Genomic DNA, 25239 nt, shown 5'->3' with positions numbered 1-25239 from the left:
GCTTCTAATTTAGAAAAATTTGTCTAACAATACTATTAATAAAATGCAATGGGGAACAGTACCTATTAAATCACACTGTGAAATGATCCTGCAGCCCAAAGCCCCTGCAGAGATTTGACATTCTACCAGGGTTACTGGGGCACTCTTTTGACTGACAAACTTTCAGAAATCTGCATTTTAATTTCATTTAGAAAGGTTTAAAATTAGTAGAGAACTGAACATGACAGTGTAATTAAGGCAGAAAGTAAGTCATAAGGTCATAAGAAGTAAATAATTCATTGTAAGTTTTGTGCTCCAATGTCTTGGGGAGCAAGTTTAATATTCTACTGAGTCATTTTTCTCATGCCATATTTACCTTTCAAACACTATAATTATTTAATGTATTTTTACTTTCTTATTAACTGACTCACCACAGGCACTAGTAATTTTTCTGTATTTTTACTGCTCATTTACATTGATTTCTCTTTTATTAACATTATCACAGGGAAATTCAATGAAGTGTTCTCACATTTTTATGTGATCTTCAGGATGCAGCTTCACTACAGGCTGCAATCAGAAATAAACTGTGATACATACTTGCAACAAGTGTCAGATAATTGCAAAATATTTATCAACACCAATATGGTTAGAGCTCAATATATACATATATTTCTAATTTTCCCTAGCATATACTAAGAAATTGAAGCAATCCTGAAGGCTGTTCTTCCCTGTATAGGAAGATGCAGCTATATCAGGAGCTGTGCAAGATCACTGCTACAACAGAATGCAAACGTTTTGGTGGCACGATGGTAAAGGAGAAACGTGCTGAAGAACTATCATCCTCAGAGAGCAAAAGAGGAGCTTATACTTTGTAAGTACTTAGACAGTGGTCCTTTAAAGGCGCACCCCTGCACACATGCTTACAGACTTGCACTAACCCAAGTGCACTTTTGGAGTTGCTGCTCTGTTTCAGGTGCTCTTTCAGGCCTTGTCCTGCCTCCCTCTGACAAGCTCTACCTCTGAGAGTTTGTCATTTCTGTTCTGTGAAGAAGAGGGGAAAAAGGGGCCTTGGTTGAACACGCAGGACTTATATCCTGATCCAGGATAGGGGAGCATGCTTTGCTTTCCTATAAAACAGAAGTGATTTTTTTTCATATTGCAGAATCTATATTCTTTAATGACTGAAAAAGACTTGGTGTGCCAAAGGACAGCACAGAATAAGCATGAAATCCACAGCAAGCAATAATGTTACTCGGACAAAATGGTGCACCTGTCCATTCCTTTTAGGATTAAAATAACTTACAAATGACTGCTGTAAAAGAAGTGAAAACCTAAATAATTTATACCCTGTACTATGCTTGAAAGCACTTCAGTGGTCTAGCTCTACTCATACTTGCATGCTGACAGCTAAAATATTGTCCTAAGTGGGTACAGGAAAATAGACTTGTTTTGATTCAAAACTGGGAGCTGAAGCAAAAAGTCACTGACTGAATCAACTTTTCTTCTTTTTCTGTTTTAATTTCCTCACTGAGCATAACTAATCTCTCCTTAGTCTCACAGCACTGGTGAACACTTTCGTAGTGTGATTTTGCTCCAAAAAGATGAGCTTTGTTAGGAACCTTTCAAGTCTAACAATAAATTTCAATGGTACAATCAACAAAGCACAGTTAGCTTTTCCATATTCAGAATGGACCAAATAAATAATAATTCAGCTCCAGGAAAGCTCACACTAAAGCAGTAGGATACCAGTTACTTCCAGCTCCTCTCTGAAAAGAATTAACATGATGCTTGCCATGACCCACTGAAGACAATGGTCTCCATCCTCTCCAGAACAGATTTCATCACAAGTGAATGTTTATCTTTAAGTGTGATTATCCTTAACTTTGATTACCAGAAAAGCTTTTCCCCTGTAAAGAATGAGGTACATTTTCCTAGTTGTTGGATAGAGGTATTCAATTATAACTGAGGATAGAGAAGCCGGAATCTCAAATGGACTGACTGAATAACATGAGCTAAGTGAATCAGGACAAAAACCCCCAACATTAAAAGTGCTGCCCTTTCTTCCCCTCTCAGTGCTGTCAGCAACAGCATTTCATAATACTTTTGATATCCAAAACAATGTGATTTTGGAAAATGTGTTTGTTTCAGGTGTGCGAGCAATCTTCTACAGACCAGTTGCACGGGTCCAAAGGTTTTCAAAACAATTACTCTCCTCGCTAGGAGTAACACAAATGGATTCTCAAGCTTGCCAGACAAGGACACAATGCTCTATTTTGTGGTTTCAGGAGGTGAGCTTTCCCAGATGTCACTCGCCCCACTGAGCTTGAAGGAAAGCACTCTCACACCATTGCAATTTGAAACAAATAAATAGGGAACTGAAGTTATTATACCCCTGTCAGAATTCTATAAAACAGAAAACATTATATGTTTATTTAATGTTCCCAATCACTTGATAGCTTCAAGTCCCTGTGCACAAGGAAAACTCTCTATGTCCAACAGCTCCTCAAACTAAATAATCTGCCAGTAACTGACAGATGGACATTTCACAGAATCCTGTGAAACATGCAGAGAGTACAAGAATCACCCCCAGCTCTCAGTGCTCTCCACTATTAAGATTTCATCTCCTAGTATTCACATCCAATTGAAGTTTCTTGCAGTTTGTTTGCATTTCCTATAGACTGTTATTACAGATTATTACTACTTTTTCATAACAATTATGACAGTGCCTAGGAACTACTTACCCATTAGTCTGTAAGTTCAGGCAGCCTCTTGCTAGAGGCAGTTCACAGCATGCAATCTGTAAAGTGGACCACTGAAATCACTAAGACATGACTATCCCTGTTAAAATGTAGATTCTGTAGTTCAGCAAAACCAAAGAAAGACAGGAAGGATACAGGAAGAGTAACCCAAACATTTATGTAATTTCACTTATTTGGTGGAGGGACAGTACATTTATTTCCCCTGGAACAGTAATCAGCACAGGAAATACAGAGCTTTCATGGTCTGTACTGTATCTCATCATGGGTGATACAACTCCATTTCAGAGTTGTTGAGCTATGGACAGCTGCTAGTGAGACACTGATAATCCACTCACAAGGCACCGCCTCCATGGAATGTGATGTACTTCTTGAGAGAGGGAAGCTTCACTTCCATCACTGATAGGTATAATGGCTAAAGAGACTTAACTTTTCTCTTACAAAAGGATATTGTGCCATCAAGGCTGGGCAGAGCTGACTATTTGGCATAAAAACACAGTGCATCATAATAAAATCATTTAAAACAGAATCTGTGAAAAAAAAGAAAGAAAACAGTCAATTAAGCCTCTGCAGACAGCTTGGGGGTGTCAAGGATGAGTTTTCTTTCACTTGAACTATCTTATTAGCCCTCTGCAGATAAAAAAGTGGTCTTTTTGCATTTTCTTTGTAGGCATTAGGTACAAAAAAGGGTAATGAACAAATATGAGCTAAAATATTAATCTTTTAGTCTTGTCTGCATGAATTTTATTCCATGAATTTTAGTGTTAACAGGCATTTGCCAGTGTCAATTAGAAATCTGGCACAGCAAAAAGCCCCACATCTGTGCTGAAGTGAAATATTTGGATATAATTCTCTGGAAGTGTGGAGTTCTATGCAAGGAAGAATTAGACCTTTCACACCTGGGTACTTAAAAAGAGCTGTAACATTTGGCTTTAGGAGTTACAATACCAGGCAGCACACTTAGTATATCCTACACAGGAGAAGGCAAATAATTTCATTATTTGCTGATTTCCTAGCAGTGAGTAGAATGCCTAGAAGAGGTAAATGGACTGTCAAATTTCTGGGTATATTTTAAAAAATATATAATACATGTATACTGCGGATGGCAAACTTGTGATTATATGGCTGCAAGCCTGAAGAACAAAATTCTGCTTGCAATTCTAGTAAACAGGTATCTATGAAAAAGATCTCTTATTTCTGTCTTTAATGTAGTGAAAGCATACACTTTAAAAGAATTTCTGTAATTTTTCACTAATTCCACCATTTATGGCCCACTATACTGATTCCTCCAATACTATGAGGTCAATAACAGATTAACTGGATTTAAGAACACTTTTGAATATATACTCAGCAGACATCTATAGTGGAAAAAGAACTTGCAAAAGCAATGTTACATAGCTTAATATATGTCTATGCATTACTTTATCACAATTATGAGGATTTTTTATGTCTGACTCTTCAAAAATTAAAATACTTACTAAAATGTAAGTCTGCAAATATCTATATCCCTAGACGTAAATTCTCTGTTCTCTTTACACTAATGAAAAGCAGCCCATTAAGTGCAGATGCAGCAATCTGCATTCTTGGGACTCGGCCCATGCTGTGCCAAGTTCTCCTTTGAGTAACAATTCTTTTTTCCCTGCATATGGGAAAATATCACAAACACAACATTTAAATTGTGATACTTTAAATGTGATATGAAGATTTGAGAATACTTATACTAGCACAATGTACTGTCTGGAGGTATCAAGATATTTCCCAGAGTTAAAGTGACCTCCAGAACAGGAAGTACCATTACTAATGGGGTGCTCTGTCCAGGCCTTATGGTTGTGCCTAATTAAAGTTGTAACTGCTGGTCTGGCACCTTGGAGGATTTTGCTGTTCTACTATGACATTAAAGTACAAATACATTAGAGCAGGCTTGGAAAAGTGGATTGCTCTTTTTAATTCTGGATTTCCTTAATTCTCTTGGGGTTGTTTCAGAGCAGCAGACAGTTCTGGGAAAAACCACCACTATAGGGGCTTTTCAAAGCAGTGTTCCCGCAGCAAATCCATCTTACGGGGTAATGATAAAACAACTTCTGCTGTGTAGATACCTGTTGCTTCATTTACAGTTGCTTCAAGGCGCATAGTTTCTAGAAAGTGCTCTAAAATCTTCTCTGGGGTTCCTGACATCACAATATACCTGAGGGAGGGAAAGGAGCAGTTAGCATCTCATAGCCAAAAGAGCTAATCAAGAAATAATTGTGTACCAGTAAGAAGATCAGGACTGCTGTGCTACTGTGTGCCAAACACCTGCTCTGACCAGAATCTCTGTGTGCTTAGGACAAAACCACTCACAGTCTTTGCTGGCTTCTACCCCATGAACCTAGGAGCAGTAACATTCTTCACCCTGCCCAGGGATGAGAAACAGCCCCCTCCCGACAAAAGTACTTCAGTGTAACACCACCACAATCACACCACAATCACCAGAGCTGCACCTGTCCAAACTCAGAGAAGTACAAGCAGAAATGCTCCTCCATTGAGAATAAATATCTCAGTAACAGCAGCAACTTGCAGTCATTAAAAGGTCTTAACAGGCTCACTATGAGCCTGAAGTAAGAACTAGTGTGTATCAGTGTCAGAGCAAGGAAACAATTTCCTTCTGCACCACTGACACAGGCTGGTCTGAGAAGGTGGGGGCAGATAATGAAATAGCACACTGTATCTTCAAATTTGTGCAACGCCTTGCATAGCTGAAGTAAGTGTTTCAAGTCCATAAACTGAGGATTGTACCATTTCCTGGAATTAGTTTAGTGAGGTGAGGGAACTAGTGCAACAGTCTGGTTTTTCTGCTTCATGCAAAAACACTGGCAAGATTTTAAGTACCAGCAGAATATCATATGATATTGGAAAACTTGTCCTGTCATCTTTTTTTTCTCTTTTCTCACAGATCAGAATTTTTAATATTTCCCTCCATCCTCCATTCTTTCAATCTTTGCGTCTTTTTTTCTTTCTCTCTTTTTTTTCTTTTTTGGGAATTCAACTGATAAAGTATGAAACTTTAAAAAAATAAAAGAAAAAAAAACGAAAGGAAAAAACCCAGAGAAGTGAAGATACTCTGCTCCTGCTGAGAAATAAGTGGTGGAGCTGAGCTCCTGGGAGCTCCTCCTCACTTTGAGCACTGACCGTCACAGTTCTTTTACCTGCCAACCTCTTTGGAAGAACTGTATTGATGTCCCAAGAACACAAACACTTGTTAAGCCAGTGCACATTCTCACAGAGATACTAACCAAGTATCTAAGTGAGTGAAGCAGGGAAATCACAGGTTGCTGTACTCTGAATATGAAAGTGAAAATGAACAGTGAAGTGACTTGCAGGGCTGCTGAATTCATCCTGCATGATGTGATCACCCATAAAGAGTCAGATCTTGGGAGTGACAACTTCAGAGCCAGTCCTCCCAAGCGAAACTGTCACTGTTTAAAGCACAGCTCAGGGAGCTGAGTAGGAGCTCTGTCTCCTTCGTAGAGGAGGCACTGGAATCCAGACTGTAACCAAAAAGGATCTGCTCCCAAAATGAAGCTTCCCCCAAGGCCAAGATGAGAAAATTAGTTCTTTCCTGAGAAGAAGTTCCTGATAAGCTTCTCTTTTGGGCAGTCATTTTCAAAAGTTCTGAACACTCAACTAACACATTCCAGTAACACATTCTGGAAATCAAGAAACATTGGTAATTTTGGTTTGGTTTCTCAAACATAAATGTAGCCACTTATTATATTCCCTAAGAAAAGAAATGTTGTCCTCAAACCTAGTGAACTCACTTTGAATACTTTAAACATAAAGACACTGCCAACACAGTTTTAACAAAGTAATCCAACTGGTGAAAAGCAGACAGTGAACCTTCAGGGTAACTTCCTCTTTTGAGTAACTTATGTCTACTGGTCATAGTTATCAGCAAAAGCTCCCTTGCTGGCACATTTATAGAACACAAAACCTGTCCAAATGAGTAAAATATTTACAGAAATTAAACTCTGAGCATTACCTGAAAATATTCCTGGTATGTAAGACCTAACTTAGCCATTTACCATAAATAACTCTGGCTATTTTTATGAAAATTTGAAAAAGAAAGTGTTAAATAATACAAGTAACACTGGTGCAAAGACTTTGCAAGGAAGGCAGTGTTTCAAAATGTTCAAATGGAACTTTCACTTTTGGAAGCATGAAAAATGTCTCAGACCCAAGAAAATGGATTTAAAACTATGACCAAGTTGCTGTGCATTGCAGGTGCTGATGCAAATCCACTGGCTACAGTCAAGTTCCCTTCATTTGGGCAAAGAAAAACTTCTGTAAGAGTACATGGTTACCTGGTAGCATAGATTGTTCTTCTAGATGTTTTAATAGATCAAATGAAAAATGAAATAGAAGTTCCTGAAAAATGTGAAATATGTATATAAAATGCAAGGAATGGCTTATGCGACCTTCACAGATCCTTATAAATCTTTGCATTCAGTCTTGCAGATAAAATAAGTATATGAAAATCCAGATGAGATAAAAACTCTACCCAAAGTATTGCACAATAAATTGGCTCTTTTTTTGAGAGAAAGTGAGGTTCAGGGTAAAGGATTCAAAACTTGTTGAAATTGTTTGAATGCTTCTGAAGAAAATTGCGTATCCATTTGCAAATAACACATTTATAAAGGCTTTAGAGGTTTTACCAAGGTTCAGAATGATAATAGCCTCACTCCACTCTTATCACAGTAGTATCCAAACAGAATTGTACTTTGTCCCTTTCAGTAAGAAAGGAAAATATAGTTAATATTGTTGTTACAGTGCTAAACTATTCTGTAAGATAAGCTCTGCAACTTTCATTGCATGAGATCTTTTATTGTATATAAATTGTGCATAGCAAACTCTTCTTAACATCCATAGCACAAAACACAAATAAAAACACAAAAATAGAAAATAAAAATATCTGTACTTAACAATAAAACAATGTATTTTCCTCATATCTTTTACACAGTAACTCAGATTAATAGAGTTTCATCAATCTCCATGCTTAGTCTATTTGGAAGCTATTTCTTGAGGTAAGTATTTACACTGAGATCTTCAGGGAATTATTGTGTAAAGACATAGAGTTCTGCTAGAAATGGATATATGAGTATGGGGCATGTGCTGATGACTAAAAAAGAAAACCTTTATCTTCCACGGAAAGGGAATATCCTATTGTTTGGATAATAGTACCATTTTAAAAGGTTAATAATTGTCTGACATTTGCACTACTGAATGAAAACATACTTGTGCTGCGGCTGTGAATTTCCTTGATTAGAAATTCTGTTTCCTGCTGGGATCTTCTCCAACACCAAGACATCTTGGTCATGTTCTTTGAGTCTTACTGTATTTGCTTCCACATCCTGCAAGACAAATTACTTTCAATAAATGTGACTGCACTTGATTTGCCTGATTAGTTACGCTAACAAAATGCATGACTTTCAAACACAAAATACTGGTGGTGTTCGTTCTTTCCCTCTGTATTTATCTGTCTTTATTCTGTTTTCCTCATAGGCAAAATCAAAAAGGAAGCACTGGCACCGACGCAAGAAGCAGAGAATTGTGGGAGAGACTAGAGCAAGAACTATATTAAAAATCTCCACTTTATGGCAATGTCAAATGAAAAAAAAAATTGCTGGAAAACAATCTCTCCACAGCTTGTCATATATAATGTAAACTTTATCCCCACTTATATACAAACACTATTTCCTACAATCTGACTTTTCTTGAAAATAAAATAATAATAAAAAAAAGAAAATAGCATTTAAGAATAGGAAGTCTTAGCTCAGTAAACTGTTCATTTTCTACTACCAGCTCACTCAGAGTAGAAAAAGAAAAAAGTTAAGTATAATGTGCATTCAAAAAACACAGGTAAAAAATTATTAAAACCATGGACTTGGATCTTCTTTGAATTATAGACCAAAGCTTAACCAGTTGTAAGTCTTCACAGCCAACCCAGCCTTACTTCCAAAGGGATCCTCATTCCCTTTGTGTACAGTAACTACAAGTCATTTTTCTAGTGGAGTACCCTTTCTGAACCGGTTTTATTGCTGCAATACTGGGCATATATAGGTTCAAATACAGGATGATACTAGTTTTGACTTCCTCTGCTATGAATGACCACAAAACAGCCTGAATTTACAGAATTACAGTTGGACTTTGGAACACATTTACCCCCAAATTAATAACTGTAAAATTAGTTGGGAATATCTTACTAGAGTTCTCTGATAAAGACATCTGTAACTTATGCCATTTGCCACTTGATTCTGCCTTAAAACTCTTGAATTTAACGTATCTGACATGGACCTATGTGGGAGAAGGTGTGATCTTGTTTTTTCAATATTTGGATGGAATATCACCAAGAAATCCTGAGCAGCATAAGGAAAAACTGAGCAGGGCAAATGCTAGATTTACAGAATATGAGAGACAAAAGATTCCCTTTGTTCATATTTTCATGTCTGAACTGGGAACTGAGAGAGGAAAGGTAATGAACATATTCTTTATGTGACCTTCCAGACTGTTGCATCTCTGTTCCACAATTAGGCATACCATAAACAAGTTTATTAATATTAATATATTCATAGAAATTACAGCCTCTAGAAAAACTTACAAGTTCTAATATCACACTGAGGGCAGCCCTTCCCACTCTTACCCTAAGGATCCTGTTGAAGTCCTCCTTATCTACTCTCAGGAAGTGGCAGTTGTCCTCCCGCAGAACAATGGATGCTGCTCTGGGAGCATCATTCACAAGTGCTAACTTGCCAAAATCATCTCCTTCGTGTAGAGTACATACCACACCCTGCACAGAGCAAAACATTTACATGCAGAAACCCATCATTACTCTGGATTCTATTGAAAGTCCTTGTACAAACACTGGACTTCACAATCAAACACCAAAATAAATCTATTTGGCAGGAAATCAACTGCCAAAATAATGACTAGGAAACAATACTTGATAGCTGGTTATTACTATTACTAAAGAGAGGCAAGAACAGAAAAGAATCAGCTTGTTCTCTGAAATTGCATTCAGCTTGAAGGACTCTTCTCAGCCTGCTGAAGACAGAAAGTTGTCGACTACTTTGTTTTTTATTTATAGACGCCCTGAAAAATAAAATCAAGTTTGCAGAAGTAACACAGAACAGCACATCTCCAGCTGTTGTACATCAGCAGTGCTCTGTTTCCTCCAATTCACAGTAAGAGAGGATCTGGCCCAACCAGTGATGTAAAAAACATGGCTAAATATGTGTTACTTAGGAACAGACTTAGCACTAGGGGCCTTGTGCTAGATTTTGGTGGAATGCTTTGTTTTCAAATGGAGGAGTCTCAGTCACTGAATGAGAAATCAATGAGAAGTAGGGTTTTTAAAGACTCAAGGGATTCCTGTGTACCAAGATCTCCTTTTTTGTCTTGAAAAATCTCTCTCATAAACATGAAATTTAATAAAGATGCTTTTTGGTCTATGGCTTAACTAAAATTAATAGCTGGCATAAATTTGGAAGAGCTTCATCCACCCTGAGAATCACCAATCACAGAGCAGTACTTTTGTCAGACATGCATGAGAACAGTTAGTCATCCAAATGCATGACAACATGGTAGTAAAGGGATGGGGCAAAACCCCCATGAGAGAGAAGCCTGGCAATCCACCAAATTCCAGTAAATTACTTTGTCCTAAAGATACTGATGGAACTCTGATGGATTATAGTCAGAAACTGTGTAATATATCCCAAAATTATAGAGCAATCTACTGGAAGTATAATCAGTGAAACCACCAGATCATTTTTTAATAAAATGACAATCTATTTGTTTTGTCAGACAAAACAATTTTGCTCTAAATTAAACTGTATTCCTTCAAAGTTTAGTCTTACAATTTCAATAATAACAATCATATGAAATAGCTTCTGAAAAAAATACCTTGCCATAAATGACTACGTTTACTGATCCCTTTAGGATAATGTACCAAGAAGTACCTTCTTCTCCCTGATTAAATACTACAAGAGAGAAAAGATTTTATGGTTAGAATATAGTTATTCAAAATATAAATGGGCCAGATTCTTCAACCAATAAAATTCAAGGTAACTCTACAGTCATAAAAATGTCTACCTTATAAAAGGGCATACTATGATTTTAAAAGCTATCGTCTTCAGAATTTAGAAAACCAATTCATACCCATATAGTAGTTATTTTATTACACTGATGTGAAAGTTGCTTTTCTTTTCTATGACAGCTCACAACTACTTTATCAATATGTTAAATGGTTATCAATTACTTATTAGCACACAGGTTGAATCCCACTAGTAGCACCATGTTCTAACCCAGTTCTCTAGTGACTGTGAATTTACTATTCATTTGCTAAAATGTCTCAGTATTAACATGTCTGAGTAATCTACCATTTAAAATCCTTTATTTTGTGCAGGAAGTTTTTTTTTTTTTAAATACAGGATTATATTAAAATATGTTTTTAATAGAGATTGGTCAAACTAAAAATTCTAGATAAAAACACACCCAAATTGTAAGTGATACATACACTCAACCACAGCAACCACAGATACAGAATTAATTTTGGTATTATCCCTGCATTTGGCAACAGACTAAGCTAACACTTATTACCCTAGGTTTTAAACATGAAGAGACAATCAAGTTTGAAGAATGCATCCAAGTTTTGCTCTTGCCATTTAAACATTAGGAATTTAAATATTCATAGCACGGGTGAGAAAGAGATCTGACAGGACTCCATTTACTTACAGACTGTTCCTGCTTTGGGATGTGACTCAAAAATGAGGACACCTGCTAACTCCCGTTTTACCTTAAAAGAGAAAGAGAAATTATAGTTATTATGTAAGTATCTCATTCCTCCTGGTGATGAGGTCACATAATATAGCCCCGTTGTACTTTCCTTCCCTCTGCATCATTGATCAGTTATCGGTCTGCTTCACTTATCTCCTAATTCCTATTGATTGGCTTTACAGAGCTACATTTCCTGGCTCCACATGGCTCAGACAAAGGCATCTTTAAGATATGGGTCTCCACATCTTTCTTTGTACACACACATGTGAAATGATCCTCAACAATTAACAAGACAGGAAGCTTCAAATGGTAATAGTTAAACTGCTACAGAAGATAGCCAGTGATTGTCAATTACTCCATGGAGTAATTATTCCTGTTCTCTCCTGCAGAATCTGGTTCAGACTGACGTAAGTCTGTGCTTCTGCTGTGTCAAGCTGTGAAGCACAGCCATCTGGACTTGCTGAGTCCCCTCTCTGCCTGACAGCTTCCCAGGCAAAGCATCCAGCTGAGTAGCTCTTCCAGGAACTGGAGAACGTGACGCTGCCCTTGGCGTCAGCCAGCTCCTTGCTGGGTTTGTTTTGCCCTTGGTGTGATTAGCTCTGACTGACTGGGCAGTTGTCTCTAGTGAGACATTGCTTACAACTGCTTTTTGTCACTGTAAACACTGTGTTACTGCCACAAAATAGCAGCAATACTGGGAATCTTGTATGATCCTGAGTTCTTCTGTGTTTTATGTTTCTCTTCATACAACCACGAGTCTCCAAGAACTTAGAGGCCAATTTCCAAGCAGCCAGATTTATTTATTTGGAGAATGTCAGCTGGTGACAAGCCATTTTTCAGAGGTACTACCATGTAACTTAACCATGTTAAATACAGATCAAAAGCTGGCTTCAACATCTATTTACTAGTAGTATTTTCACACCACTGTCTCATTTGTTTAAATTTAAAAAAAAATTTAGACCATGAAGAAAGACTTGGGAAGGAATTCTCAAATTCTGGACACAATCCAAATGAGAATCTGATGGCTGCATCTCCTAAGATGGGTGGAAAAATTTGGGCACTGATGTACTTAAAGGCAACCACCAAATCTCGGTGCTCAGGCACCAAGTACAAACATACCACATCAGCCACATCTCCCAGAACTCCTTCCTGACAATCAGGGGAAAGCACTCCCTTTTTGAAGCCCGGAGAAAAAGAGAGATAAATAGAGGTGCTTGGACGGGTTTCTTAAAGTACACTGACCAGTGAACACACTCAGAGGCCTGTGATTTCTGTAACACTTAGCTCACCAAACTCCTTTATAACTTCTGCTCAAAGGCAATGATTCTTTCATAAGGCCAGGAAATACAATCCCATTGGCTCTGTTCTGCACAGAGCAGAGAGCATTCCTATCCATTTATGTCCTCAGATGTCTTCTCAGTTTATTCAGTCATTGGCCTTTGCTGTGAATGAATCCACTAGATGAAGCCCAAGGTTTGACTTGTTTTTAACACTGTGTTATATAATTGCACTTCATTCTTACATTAACTTCACAGGCTTCTCTAGCAGTTCACCACCATGAGACTTGAGCTTTATCAATTTTACTTTCTACTGCTTGTGGCATATTGAAAAAACATATTACTTTAGGAATTATGCCTTACTTAAAATAAATTAAACATTCCATTTCCTTTTAAGTTGATTGGTCATTAAACTTCTGGTTCACAGAAGCAATACTGTCTGTTGTTCCTCTGAAGATTTCCTCTAAGTTAGTCTTATTTTCTGTCTTCTGCTTTAGTTCATGATGCATAATAAGCTGGCATTTCCAGATTCTTACTAAAAAAATGGAATCATCTGAACTTCAAAATGCCAATTATTTTTTGCAGTTTGTATCACTCACCATACTTGCTCCATATGGTACTTGCTGTGGTATCTGACCTCAAGTCTGATTTTCTTCTGAGCTGAAAATATTTTGTGTTTCAAATTTTTTGTTCTGGGTTATGTCCGCAGTATCGAGAATTTTCTCCACTCCACCTCAATATCTATCCTGGGTAGTTTCTTTAGTTTAACATTTAAAGGGTAATTTCTGAATCTTACAGTAGTCTTTCTTTAATTACTATTTTCTCTACATTTCAGGAATTTTTAAGGCTTTTGGATGCCTGTTCCCACATTGAGGAATACATCTAGTACCTTGGTTTGCAAGGTGCAGTTTGTCTGCAGACTGAGCTCTGTGTGGGAGCCCAGAGAGACAAGAGGCCATGGACTGACCATCTCTGTCATACCAAACTGCACAAGTGGCACCAGCCAGGTGAAAGGACACTGGGAGACACAGCAGGAGCACAGGACACGGGAACTTGGGAATGCTTGGATGGTGAGAGGATAAAAGCCCAGGGGTTCCTTTATCGGGGGTTCCTCCTCGGAAGCACCAGCTTGAGTTGTTTCTGTGTCACTACACTGTGAATAAATTGCTTTATGGAACAAGACATACAAGGCTATGCTATGGGAAACCTGGGGTGGAAGCAGTGAGGAAACCTGGTCTGTCTGTGTGAGTGGGGGATGTGCAGGAGTCCAGCAGGACCCGCCAGGTCACTGGAGCTGCCCCCTGTGAAGGGGCTCCAGCCCCAGCAGTGACAGTCTCTGGTGTTGGGAGTGTGACTGCCAGAGTCTCACAAATGGTCAAACTGGGAAGTTTCCTTAACACCAATGTAATTCAGATACCAACTCAGAATGCCTACTTTCTTTTAAAAAACATAGTTCAGGTTTTTATATGTTTGCATGGAGTACTATCTTTCTGTAATGCAGCTTCATAATTAGCTGCATCTGTCCAAGCTAACTGCAAACAACTGAAAGTAACAGGAGATTCTGAAGAAAGTATTGTCAAATATGGATCTACTTTCTGACTGGCTTCCTTTTTCTGAAAGCATCCACATCTTATTGTTACCAAGTGCTATTTAGCTTGTTTCAGTTGTCTGCACAGTGTATGGTGAGACTTTAAACAGATGCATTCTCCTGTCCATTCATTTATCCACCACTTGACCACTTCAGGGAGAAAGTGTCTCATGAGCTTTCTTTCACTCAATGACCAAACTCCAACCAGCAAGCACTGCACAGTGCATCTTTCTCCACAGTGCTATTCCTCCTCCTGACTGGTTCAAGCCAAGACTCCTTACAGAAATCAATTCTGCAAAATTCAGTAGTACCAGTACCTTCATTTACACATGGACAGAGACCCAGACAGTGGCACCCATGCCAAGCGAGGGAGACCAGGGCTGTCCAGAAATACTTGAAAAGAATTATATCTGATATGAAATAGACAACCTACACCTGCACAGTGCTTGGGCGATTCGCACAGATGGAATAAATTATTTGCATGGAAAGTATAAATGAAAATGATTACAGGCTCTCCAACTTTAATAAAAAGTTAATAAAAAACAGAAGTAAAAATTGAGCCTCCCTTTTGGTGATGAGTTATAATTTTTAAAATTACTTACTGTAGTTGAAAGGTGAGATAAGGCCTTAATGTGGAGAAGTTCTTCATATATAAATTCTAAGTCATCTACAGTTCTCTGGCCAGGGCTATAGAGGGAAGATAAAAAGGGATAACTAAATGAAATAAATACCCAAAATAAATACTTCAGAGAAGGACAGAACAACACAAAATGCTGCTGAACTGTCTAATGAAGTGTACATCCTCACTAAACAGGGACTGAATTATGTCTCTGGCTGGAGGACTGAAACACACAAAGGATGGAAGCTCTGTGAATGCTACCTGAATGACACTGAGCAGCAGCCATGGCAACCACCTTAGAGAGATCCTGATTAGGCAGCTTTTCTGATTAAATCAAGTGGTCTATATATGTATAAAATAGTCACATAAATCAGAAATGGTACATAAAAGATTTGTTCCTTTCTAAAGGACTCCTGAGCATAGGACATGCACTATTTTTCACATGCAGTACTAATTAGTTGTAGCAAACACAGTTGTAGTGGTTTGTAAAGGAGCGTGTGAACTTCTGCTGAACAAATTGGAGATGCAGCAGTGCATCTTGGAGGACAGCTAACAACTGCTCTACAGTTAATGCTGAGTGCTGCTGTTTAGCCACAAAGGTAAATAAGAACCACTCAGTAGTTTCAGCTTCTCTCAATGAAAAATACAAGAAGCTGCCATTACTAAGAAGCATGCATTGATGAAGGAATAATTCTTCTCTAGCACAAGGAGTAGTAAGGAGGCTTACACTGTGGCTGAAATAATTGCATTTCTGTGACCTACCCAAAATTTTCTGATTGCTAAAGAAGGACACAATTACTGTGGGGACTGCAGTGTGTCAAAGATGCTTTGGAGGATCTACTAAACAGCACACAAGAGGAGTTGTGGGAGCTTGAGAGTAACTCCCAATCTTTTTCCCACTCACAAGATTCTCTTTAGTTATACTATCTAATATAACATTATTTTCTAAAAGAACAAATTCTCCTGTCATATAATTTCAGACAGCACATTGGAGTGACATATGGACACACACAGGAAAAAAACTTCCTTTAAAGCATTATTTCAAGCTACTTTTATAGGACTAAGTCCTTCCAAACAAAATGGTTTAGATTTGCGAAAAGCAGACTACAAGTAATTAATTCAATGGGCCAAGAACAAAAGAAAAGAGCAACGAATACATAAGGGAGAGGATAAATTTAAGATGCGAGGAAATGGGATACAGGAAGTCCAGTCTGAGGGCAGGAGTTCCAAATGAGAAGGTTTACCTGCTCCACTGTTACAACAAGCACAGTTCTAAACCCTGCTGTCTGCAATGTGGGGTGTCAAAAGAATTAACAGCACAATTGAATCCTTGGACAGCCCTAAAAGAAAATCTACAATGAGCCTTTCTGATAGAAGTTTTCCTCCTAAAATGTCAGTATTACAGGAGACTAGCACCTAGAGGATCAGGAAAGCCATATGAAGAAATACTGTGCTCTACAGATTTTCTGCCTAGTCACCTCCTGATCCAACAGTCTGTCTACATCTTGTGTGAGACACAGGGAGTACCCAGCTCTGTCACTCTGGAGTTATACTGCATCTTTTTACAAAAGTAGCTGGATGAGACTTCTTTTGGATGAAAGAAGCTCTGAAGAAGTCACAGAAAACATAAGGACAACTGACATCTCTGCTAAGCAAGCTTTATTTTTCTTCTGTTCTTCACTTTCCAATGACATGAATTTATTATTGCTCAAAGACACATTTAGACTGAAAACCAGTTACTCTTTTCTCACATAGAATCAAATAAACTGTTAAGGGAAAACCAGAAATTGGTTTGGTACTGCTATGCCCTCTAGTGACTCAAAATACTCTGTTTCTTAATCTGGCTTGAAATTACAAGGCTGAGACTCCTAGTGATTTATGCAGGGCAGCTTAATTAAGTACAGCATAAAACTAAGACAGTACTAGCTAGCAAACAAAAAGTAAGGATTTTAACAAATAATAGGGAAGTAGCAACTTTAATTTTATTACATGCTTGCAAAATGAGTATGTCTCGGAAAATGCAGTGTAACAAATTAAAATATTTCTACATTAAATCAGAAGATAAAAGGATGATGTCTTACTGTATCAGATCTCTATCATAAAAACAAAGGGATACACTCCTCCTTCAGCATGTCCATTTGCTTCCTATGTTAGCACATTGGAAGGACTGAAATCTGTAGCAGATATTTGTACCTAGTCTTTACTTCTGCTCCTGCAGATGTCACGTGGAGAGATATTAGGCATCACTGTGTCTTTAAAACCTGTGTGGTGACCCACTGATGTTGATTTGTAGGATCCTGCTGTGTAAAGACCTAGTTTCTGCAGGGGACACATTCTACCAGCAATAGCTGGTTATAGAGCGGATAATAAATGGAATAGGTAGGGAACGAGGGTACACATTAATGGACAGAACTCAGGTGACATTAAGTGATCAATAAAAACTGTTCAGTGCTTGGAGAATTTACCAAGGTCAGAGACATCGAGCTTCTCTGTGACTAGGATGTTGACAATAACATAGTACTTTGTCATTGATAAGCCGTATATGTCCAAGCGGTATCATTGATTATTTTTATTGTACAACTAACGAGAAAATTCTCAGATAATAAGAACAAGGGAAAAGATCACAGACACCATAACATTGTGATTAAGTGTCAAATGCTCTCTACTAAGAAAAAAATGTGCTAAGTGAAGCCACCAGGAACATATAACACAGATTATTATTTCAGTCACACTGCTAACTTACTTCAGGCTAGGGCATTAAAAAAAGAATGTAATCCATAACATTATCTGAGCTAAATACTGTTGTTGGATGAATACAATTCTTCCTTTAAAGACTCCTGTTATTATTGTGTTTAGCTTTGTATTATAGAATCCTATTAAATTAGGGTTTACCATCAGGACATATTTTCATACTAAAGGGGGGAAGCACTTAAGGAGGAGCTGTATTAATTCTACAGTAATTTTTACAGGGACTTGAGCAAGGTCTGCACCTGTGCTCCAGCCATTATAAGGAGCAGAGAGCTGTGTTTGCTACTTCACAAAAAGCTATTTTCACATTCAGTATAAGTGTTTCCAAAGGGAAAAAAAAAAAACAGAATAGCAACAAGAGCCTGCCAAAAATTTCCCTGAGCTCTATTCTGTTTTTTAAACTATAGAACATTCTTTCATAGTTTGACAGTTAAAATGCTGCAGTTAATGTAATAAACAGAGAATTTTTTAAGTTGGCTGTCAAAACAAGTGACACTTTTTGTTAGAGATTTTCAGATTTTGAACAATAGAAAGTACCTTTCAAAGCAACAGCTTCATTATACAATCAAATTCTCAAAGTAATCTTCTCATCAAAGAATATTGTCTTATTTCTTTCAGGGTAATTATCTGAGTTCTGCAACCTCTCTGGAAATGGTTACTGTTATAAAATGCAGCTGTGTTGGTTTGAAAATTGTGGGTCCTGCTCAGGTCAGCTAGAGTCAGCATCTCTGAAGCCTTGACAATTCCTTTGAACTTTTGGCAGCTGTAACAGTGTCTAGTCAAAACTAGCAGGACTCTGAGGATTCATAAGGATTTTAACAGCTTTGCTACAGCTCAGTCCAGGGAGGATTTTCAAGTAACAAAATCATTACATATGTAAACTGAATACTAGAACAGTAGTTAATATGGCACTTGGCAGTACAAGGTTACTTCAGTGAGCAAAGGGCTGCAAAAATAAGCACTTTCAGGGATAGGGAAAGATGTCAGATGAATATCAGTCTTGAGAAAACCTCTTTCTCCTCACTATATTCCATGAAAATTTTCCTATTAGTATTCTTTCAGGTGATGCTGTGCAAGTGACGACACAGAGAGAAGAGCAGTACTTTCCACAGCATCCTTCCAGCCTTTCAGCTCTCTTTAAGAAGCCCAGACGATAATCAATATTTATCCTGCTAATGTAAGCTTACACTTACTGTTCTGGAAGTCATGACAGAAAGCAAATGTAGTAGGCAGCCAAAACCCATGATAACCTAAAGGGAAATTCTCCAAGAGATGACCTGCTCAGTTGGTCTGAGGCAAAGGAGAAAGAGCAGAGAAGCAGGGTCCCAGCACACACAGCATTGCTCACACTCCAATGACTGGTGTCTGCTCAGAGGTGCAAAAGCTCACTTTTGCTCCTCAGTGGAAAAGGCACAGGACATGTCTGTGAGGAAAAAAGATCTCAATTCCATGACTCCCTAAGGGTGTATGGAAACACCCTGCTCTCAGTCTGGCTTGTCCACGTATTTTGAGTGAGAGGGAGTGAGTGCTCCTTTGGTTGTGTTGACTAGATCTCTAATAAGGATAAGAAACAGAATCTATACTTCAAAACTATTGCTGCATGGCAGTGTTTCATGTTTTTATAAGCACAAGTGTTTGATGGTACTTTTGGAAATTCAATGCTTTTAGCAAGTTTTGGAGAAGTGCTGTTGAAATGAGCTTGTGATCTAAACAGGAATGGAGCCTGGAAAGGGTACAGATGGAAACAGACCAGGAACAAGCACTTGGGTTAAGTGATTCAAAAATCTTTTGCTATGGAAAATATTCTCATACTGTAGGCAGGGCCCACTCCTCTCCCACAGCAAAGACAAACTTTGCCAATGGCCTCAAGGTAGCAGGATCCAGCCCTGTGTACTTGGCTGTCTTGAATGGTCCCTTACAAGAAATCTTCGGTGAAGGTGAGTTTAAGTTATTCCTTATTCTCAGTGTGTTTAATTTGCAGTAAAATATGCCTGCCATGGCCACTAAACCCTACCTGCTTAATGCTTGCCTTCAATGGAGGATCAAACAGAGTTTATACTGGCTTTGAAGTCACTATAAAGCAGGCTGAAAAAAAGGCTGTTAATCAACATAGGTTTCTCTTGTTTCCATGTCACAAGGAAGACCCATAATATTAACTCATTATTCTGCTTACGGTTTCCTGAGAATCATCCTCATATGAGCATCTGGCCCGATCTGAGAGAGAAGCAGCATAGTATCCTGTAGCTCCTCATCACACTCCTTTTTCTCCTCCTCAGTTGGCAAAGGGGCATCTTCATGCTCATCATCCAAAAATCGATAAAATAAGTATTTGTCTTGAAAGTGGTATTCCTGGTCCACTGAAAACAACATAACACATCAAATACTGAATGCTCCTCAACAAAGCAAACCTTGTAGAAATTTGTGTAGTATCATGTTTCTTACAGATAGATTATTTAAGAAGGGAAAGAAAGCTACAGAAAAACTGTAAGAGCATGAAACTATTTCTCATGTATGTCCAAGTAGCTTGAAGGATACACAATTGTGTACTACAAAAACTTTCCAAAAGGCTTCCATATAAGTGTGTTGTGGGTGTGTATAAATACATGTATACACATGTATATGTTTTTTTATTAGTTCTGTTTTCTTATTGTTTCAAACTACTTCATTTAATCAAACAAACTACACTGGGGAAAATGGTTACATTATGAATTTCTAAGAGGTATTCTCTAGCACAAACACTTTGCTCTACATGTTTAGACAGGCTGAAAAAAGGTAGCAAAAGCAACTAAACTCCTTGCGATGTAGCAGAAATGTCTATCAATCATCAACGTATAACCCCAGGGGCAAGTTCATTGACCTGTGTCCTGGTGGAATAACTTAATGGAAGAACTGCCATTCTTCCATTAAGAAGAGAAGACCTCTAAAGTAACACTATGATATTGCAAAGGACAAATGCTAGGTGTTCCAAGCAAGTCAGAGTGATGTGTTGAGTTGGATGCTGTGATGCAGCTTGCAATAGCTTGCCCTGGAGAGTTCAAGGGAATATATGGCAGGAATTCAAGTTAGAGCCCTTAGGGTAAAGCAACAGTGGAAACAATCTGCCTTCTCAGTATGGAAATTTCTCCCTGGCATATGGGAAGCACAATAGACAATAAATGCAAGTTTACTGTAATAGAGCTGCTCTTCTACATCTAATAAAAATGTACGTGCAAAGCTTCAAATATGAATATTGCTTTAGAAACCTACCCTTTTGAGGGATGTAATATCCTGTTACCAACTAAATCCTGCCAAATGGAAACTGAAAGTCAATATAAAATGCAGTCAGAAAGCTAACATAAAATCCCAGATTTCTGCACTGGAATATCTGGTGTGCTGAATTTGGGAACCCCTCCAAAACCAATGGAAATCATTCCAAAATGATGGATCTGAGCAAACACAAATACCCACATTCACTTCTAAATACTGCAAATCTTTGATGAAGGTTAGTTTTCTGTATGGTAATACATCCCTTGGTTTTGGCCTGAGTACTATCCAATTCTAACAATATAAGCACAAGCCAGTGTACTCCTAAGTATAATTAGAGCTATCATTATAAATTGTTCATTTGTGATTCAATATGGTTGTAAGTTAAAAAAGCACACTGGCAGCAAGATTCAAATAATACTGCCTGAGTGTTGGTCTTGCACTTATGAATGAACAGGCTGCTCTGTGGCATTTCTTTTAGGCTCATGATCCCTTTCTTTTTCATGAAAAAGAACTACAGAGGTGTTGATGTCACACACTGCCCATATTTTAGTCAAGATTCTTATTTTCTTTATCTTACCATGGTTAAGAACACCTTCTTCCAGCAGTACTTGCCACATACCAACAGCCTGGGTTCGTAAATGGACACAAGGACTTTGTTGCATCATCCAGTCAACTAGTTCTGTCCCCACACAGCATTGCCTGAAGGACAGATAGACAGGAATAAAAAGGAAGCTAGCCAAGAGAGAGACTGCACACAGTGACTGCCAACAACAGTGATATCTTAAACTCTCTATAGACTTAGTTAAATCTCCCTGCAGAAAACCCCACGTCACCATCTATATGCACATGCTTGAAATACCAGTGAAGGTGTCCACTTTTGAGAGGATCACCTTAGCAAAACAAGTGTTTTGGGAAATGCGGAGTTCAGAGGATCTAATGGAGCCTGTGACACCTGGTACAAATCTATAGCACCAGTGCAACAACCTCCAGCCCAGTTTTCAAAAGAAACCTCTATATACCATGGGATACCAAAAGCCTCATGCTTTTCAGAATCTTACATGAAAACAAAAATTTAATACTGTAGAAGTTATGCCAATGCAGCCTCCACAGGAAGAGTGAGTGCTATGAGGGTGTTCCTGCATTTGTAACCAAACTTCTGTCACACTGTATTTGGAGATACTGGTTTTGGTACAATGCTCCTGAGGCTCTCTCATGTGAGCTCTTGGCAGCCTGACAACAGCAGGTCTCAAGTTGTGGAGAACACCCAAAAAGGGTTAAAAAAGCAAAAAGCCACATGGTCACTTAGTAAAATTCTTTATTGTTACACTCCCTAGCTCAGCAGAACAGTAGGAGTTTTCCCAGCTCTGTGTAAGAGAAAGTGGTGCAGTTGTTTGGACCAGAACTACTCTTCATTTATCACATATGCTCTTCTGTTCTTCTAGACCAATCAGCAATGTCACAATGTCATTGTGTGACATATTCTTGAATCAACTCACAAGCACCAAATACCTTTGTATTTTAAATATGTTTTGGGCTGAAATATGGAAAATCAATGCATTTATTTCAAATGAAGACCAGCAACATATTGATTTAGTATTTAGAAAAAGACAAACTCAGAGATTTAAAAAATAATTTTTACTTAAAAACACTCTGAATATTGTACTAGGTATTTGATTTAAACACTAGACACTAAAACAAACTGATTGTTTCTTAAGCCAATAGTAGGTAGATCCTGACATCTTGCAGGCAGATTTCTATTCTACAAGTGCCATTGTTATCCCACTTCAGCGAGACTGTGCTGCCACCAGCAGGAAGATAAGAGAGCCTGGCAATACACTGAAAAAAATTAAATAGAGCAGCAAATCTGCATCAGGAATGTTTCTCATCAGGTGAATTTTCAGAATGCCACAGTCAGCAAGACTGCTGTAGCAATCAGTACAGGAACATAATATATTAATGAACTTTTCTATTATCTCTTACTGATATACAAAGAGAACAGAATCTTCATTTTAACTTGGTACTACACAGAATATTCCAGCTAACTATGCTATTAACTATGCTTTGGAAGAGTGTTTGTATGTGAACGCTCTGTCCACAATCATGGACTCAATTTCCAGTCAAATTACTTCAGAAAGGATTTACCAGGCCCATTAAAGACTGCATAACATCCAACTCAAATAGCATCACAGAATAATTTCAGACCTTTTGAGACCTGCAAGTATGGTAAGGCATACATGATAAATCAGAGAATGGCAGGCATAAAAATACAGAGACCTCTATACAATCAGCTCACACACCTGTAAGTCTTCAGATGGTATTTACGATCTCTTATCATGTGAGGAGCTCGGGACAGAATTGTATTTCGCAAAATTTTTCCAGCTCTAAGGATCTTTTCTGAAGGAACCTTGGTGATCATGGAGAAAAAGAAAGACCAAGAGACACAGATTTTAAACTTTCTGGAATCTCTGAACTGCTTTCTGCAAAACAAAAGACAAATGCTCTTTTTCCTGAATTAAAAGTCCTCTTGCACAGAGGCTTACTTTTGAAGAGCAATGTAGTATATATTTGGGATTTTAAATTTCACATACTTCTCACATCTAACAGAAAGCATCACTTCAGCTGATTCATACCACACTATTGGAAATAGTTATTTCCATTTGTCTAATGGCCTGGCTCTACAGCACACCTATGTTCTATTACCTGTGTAATGGTTTTAGTAGGATGATGTGGGATGTGAGGATCAATAAGAGGTGTCTGAAAAATAAAATAAAATTAAATAATTTTTTTTAAGGTTTACCAGAAAAATAAAGACTAAAGTAAAAAGAATGAACAAAAAAGCTGTAATAACAAAGAATAATGTGAAACTCCAAGCGCTATGCAGGAGATAGGACTATATAAAAAGTGTCTGAACACATCCTAAAGACAAACTTGGTTGTTGAGGCTCAGCAAATTAAAACAGTGACATGACATGTGAAGATGAACAACAAATCTATGCTAAACTTTGTAAAGAGTACTAATGAAATGGGCAATGGCTGAACATCACACCAGATCTGAGCATACACAGGCATAGTTACCTCTTCCCCCCACACAACAGCGTTCCCCCACACGCATCTGCTTTGTCACTCAGCCCCCCACTACAGAAATTCTCTCCTCCTTCAGCATCTTTTTCTATTCAGCTCTTTTCTCCCTTACAGCATAGCACAAGAAACAGGAATGGAGATAGAGCTCTTCTTCCTCTGGGTTTTCTAAATTATCACCAGGCTGAGCTGGCAACCCTTTTATAGCCGCTCTCTGAAATGCAGAGGCACGTAGGCCACTCACAGGGACCCAGGCAAGGACTGGGGCTGGTGAATAAAAAAGGAAAGAACAAAGCAGGTGGCTTGGTTCTACAAAGGGAAGAGTGAAAGGAAAGACCATTGTGGCTCTACAGGGGAGAAGGAGGAAAGGGGATGAGAGAAATGGAAAACAGGCATGTAACAAACAGGTGAAAGAGGGAGACAGGGAGCACATGGCACAACACAGAGGGAAAAGGAAAGCAAAGGTTAAAGGACAGCAGAAATGGAGACAAAGGAGAACAAGACCGAACTTCAGCAGCCACCTCAGAATGATGGGAAGACCTTTGGCTTGTTGGGCCTGGTAGTTAACAGCACAGACCAAATTCACTTTGAGTGTGCGATGTCAGGAGACTCGACACAAGAGCTGACTTTGGCTGCTGCTCAGGGCTGGCCGACAGCAGATCAGGCTGAGCCGAGCTCTCCCACAAGGGCAAGACTCTGCACCTCGGCCCATGGCAGCCACAGTCCCCCAACACCCCTATGGCAAAGCCAAGACTGCCAGGGCAGAAGTACGGTGAAACGTGCGCCATGTACTTCCGGCTTGAGGTACCACTTTCCTTAAACTGGGCATCTGTCCATGAGCTCCCACGGGATTTTAATGATGTGACAAAGTCCTTGTGGTTATCAAACAGGGCTAAGAGCTAAAAATGGACCAGGAAACTATAGTGGGAAGGGGAAAATGAGGGAAGCATACGACAGAAATCAATAATCTTAACAAAGAGGCCTGTATATGGAAACCAATACAAAGTTCTTGTTTCTAGTCATACCTTACAAGAAGTCTCTGAAAAGGCATATCAATACAATTAAAATGGGATTTCTGATTTTTCTCTTTTAGTAAGTCAACAATTTTCATAAACTCATTTAAGTTCCAAATATTTCTGTC

The 25239-nt window shown here is 38.4% G+C and overlaps 1 protein-coding gene across 6 annotated transcripts in view; it reads right to left on the bottom strand.

The window, feature by feature from the left end:
* RAPGEF4 (Rap guanine nucleotide exchange factor 4) overlaps positions 1–25239 on the bottom strand; it is a 148505-nt gene that overhangs the window by 30300 nt on the left and 92966 nt on the right. For 5 of the 6 annotated variants that reach the window (XM_068195893.1, XM_068195892.1, XM_068195898.1 and 2 more), the window contains 11 exons: positions 23722–23775; positions 23319–23425; positions 21599–21720; positions 19949–20132; positions 15011–15095; positions 11502–11562; positions 10671–10747; positions 9412–9558; positions 8007–8122; positions 4832–4920; positions 3187–3265 (listed from right to left, as the gene is read on the bottom strand). In XM_068195893.1, the coding sequence (XP_068051994.1) occupies positions 3187–3265; positions 4832–4920; positions 8007–8122; positions 9412–9558; positions 10671–10747; positions 11502–11562; positions 15011–15095; positions 19949–20132; positions 21599–21720; positions 23319–23425; positions 23722–23775 (1121 nt within the window). The remainder of the gene's footprint in view (positions 1–3186; positions 3266–4831; positions 4921–8006; positions 8123–9411; positions 9559–10670; positions 10748–11501; positions 11563–15010; positions 15096–19948; positions 20133–21598; positions 21721–23318; positions 23426–23721; positions 23776–25239) is intronic. The other variant, XM_068195894.1, reaches the window with a different exon arrangement.

The sequence above is a fragment of the Anomalospiza imberbis genome, chromosome 7 (genome assembly GCF_031753505.1).
Source record: "Anomalospiza imberbis isolate Cuckoo-Finch-1a 21T00152 chromosome 7, ASM3175350v1, whole genome shotgun sequence".
Classification (NCBI taxonomy): domain Eukaryota; kingdom Metazoa; phylum Chordata; class Aves; order Passeriformes; family Viduidae; genus Anomalospiza; species Anomalospiza imberbis.
Note: the sequence above shows the minus strand (reverse complement) of the source record. Positions and strands in the feature narration are given on the sequence as shown.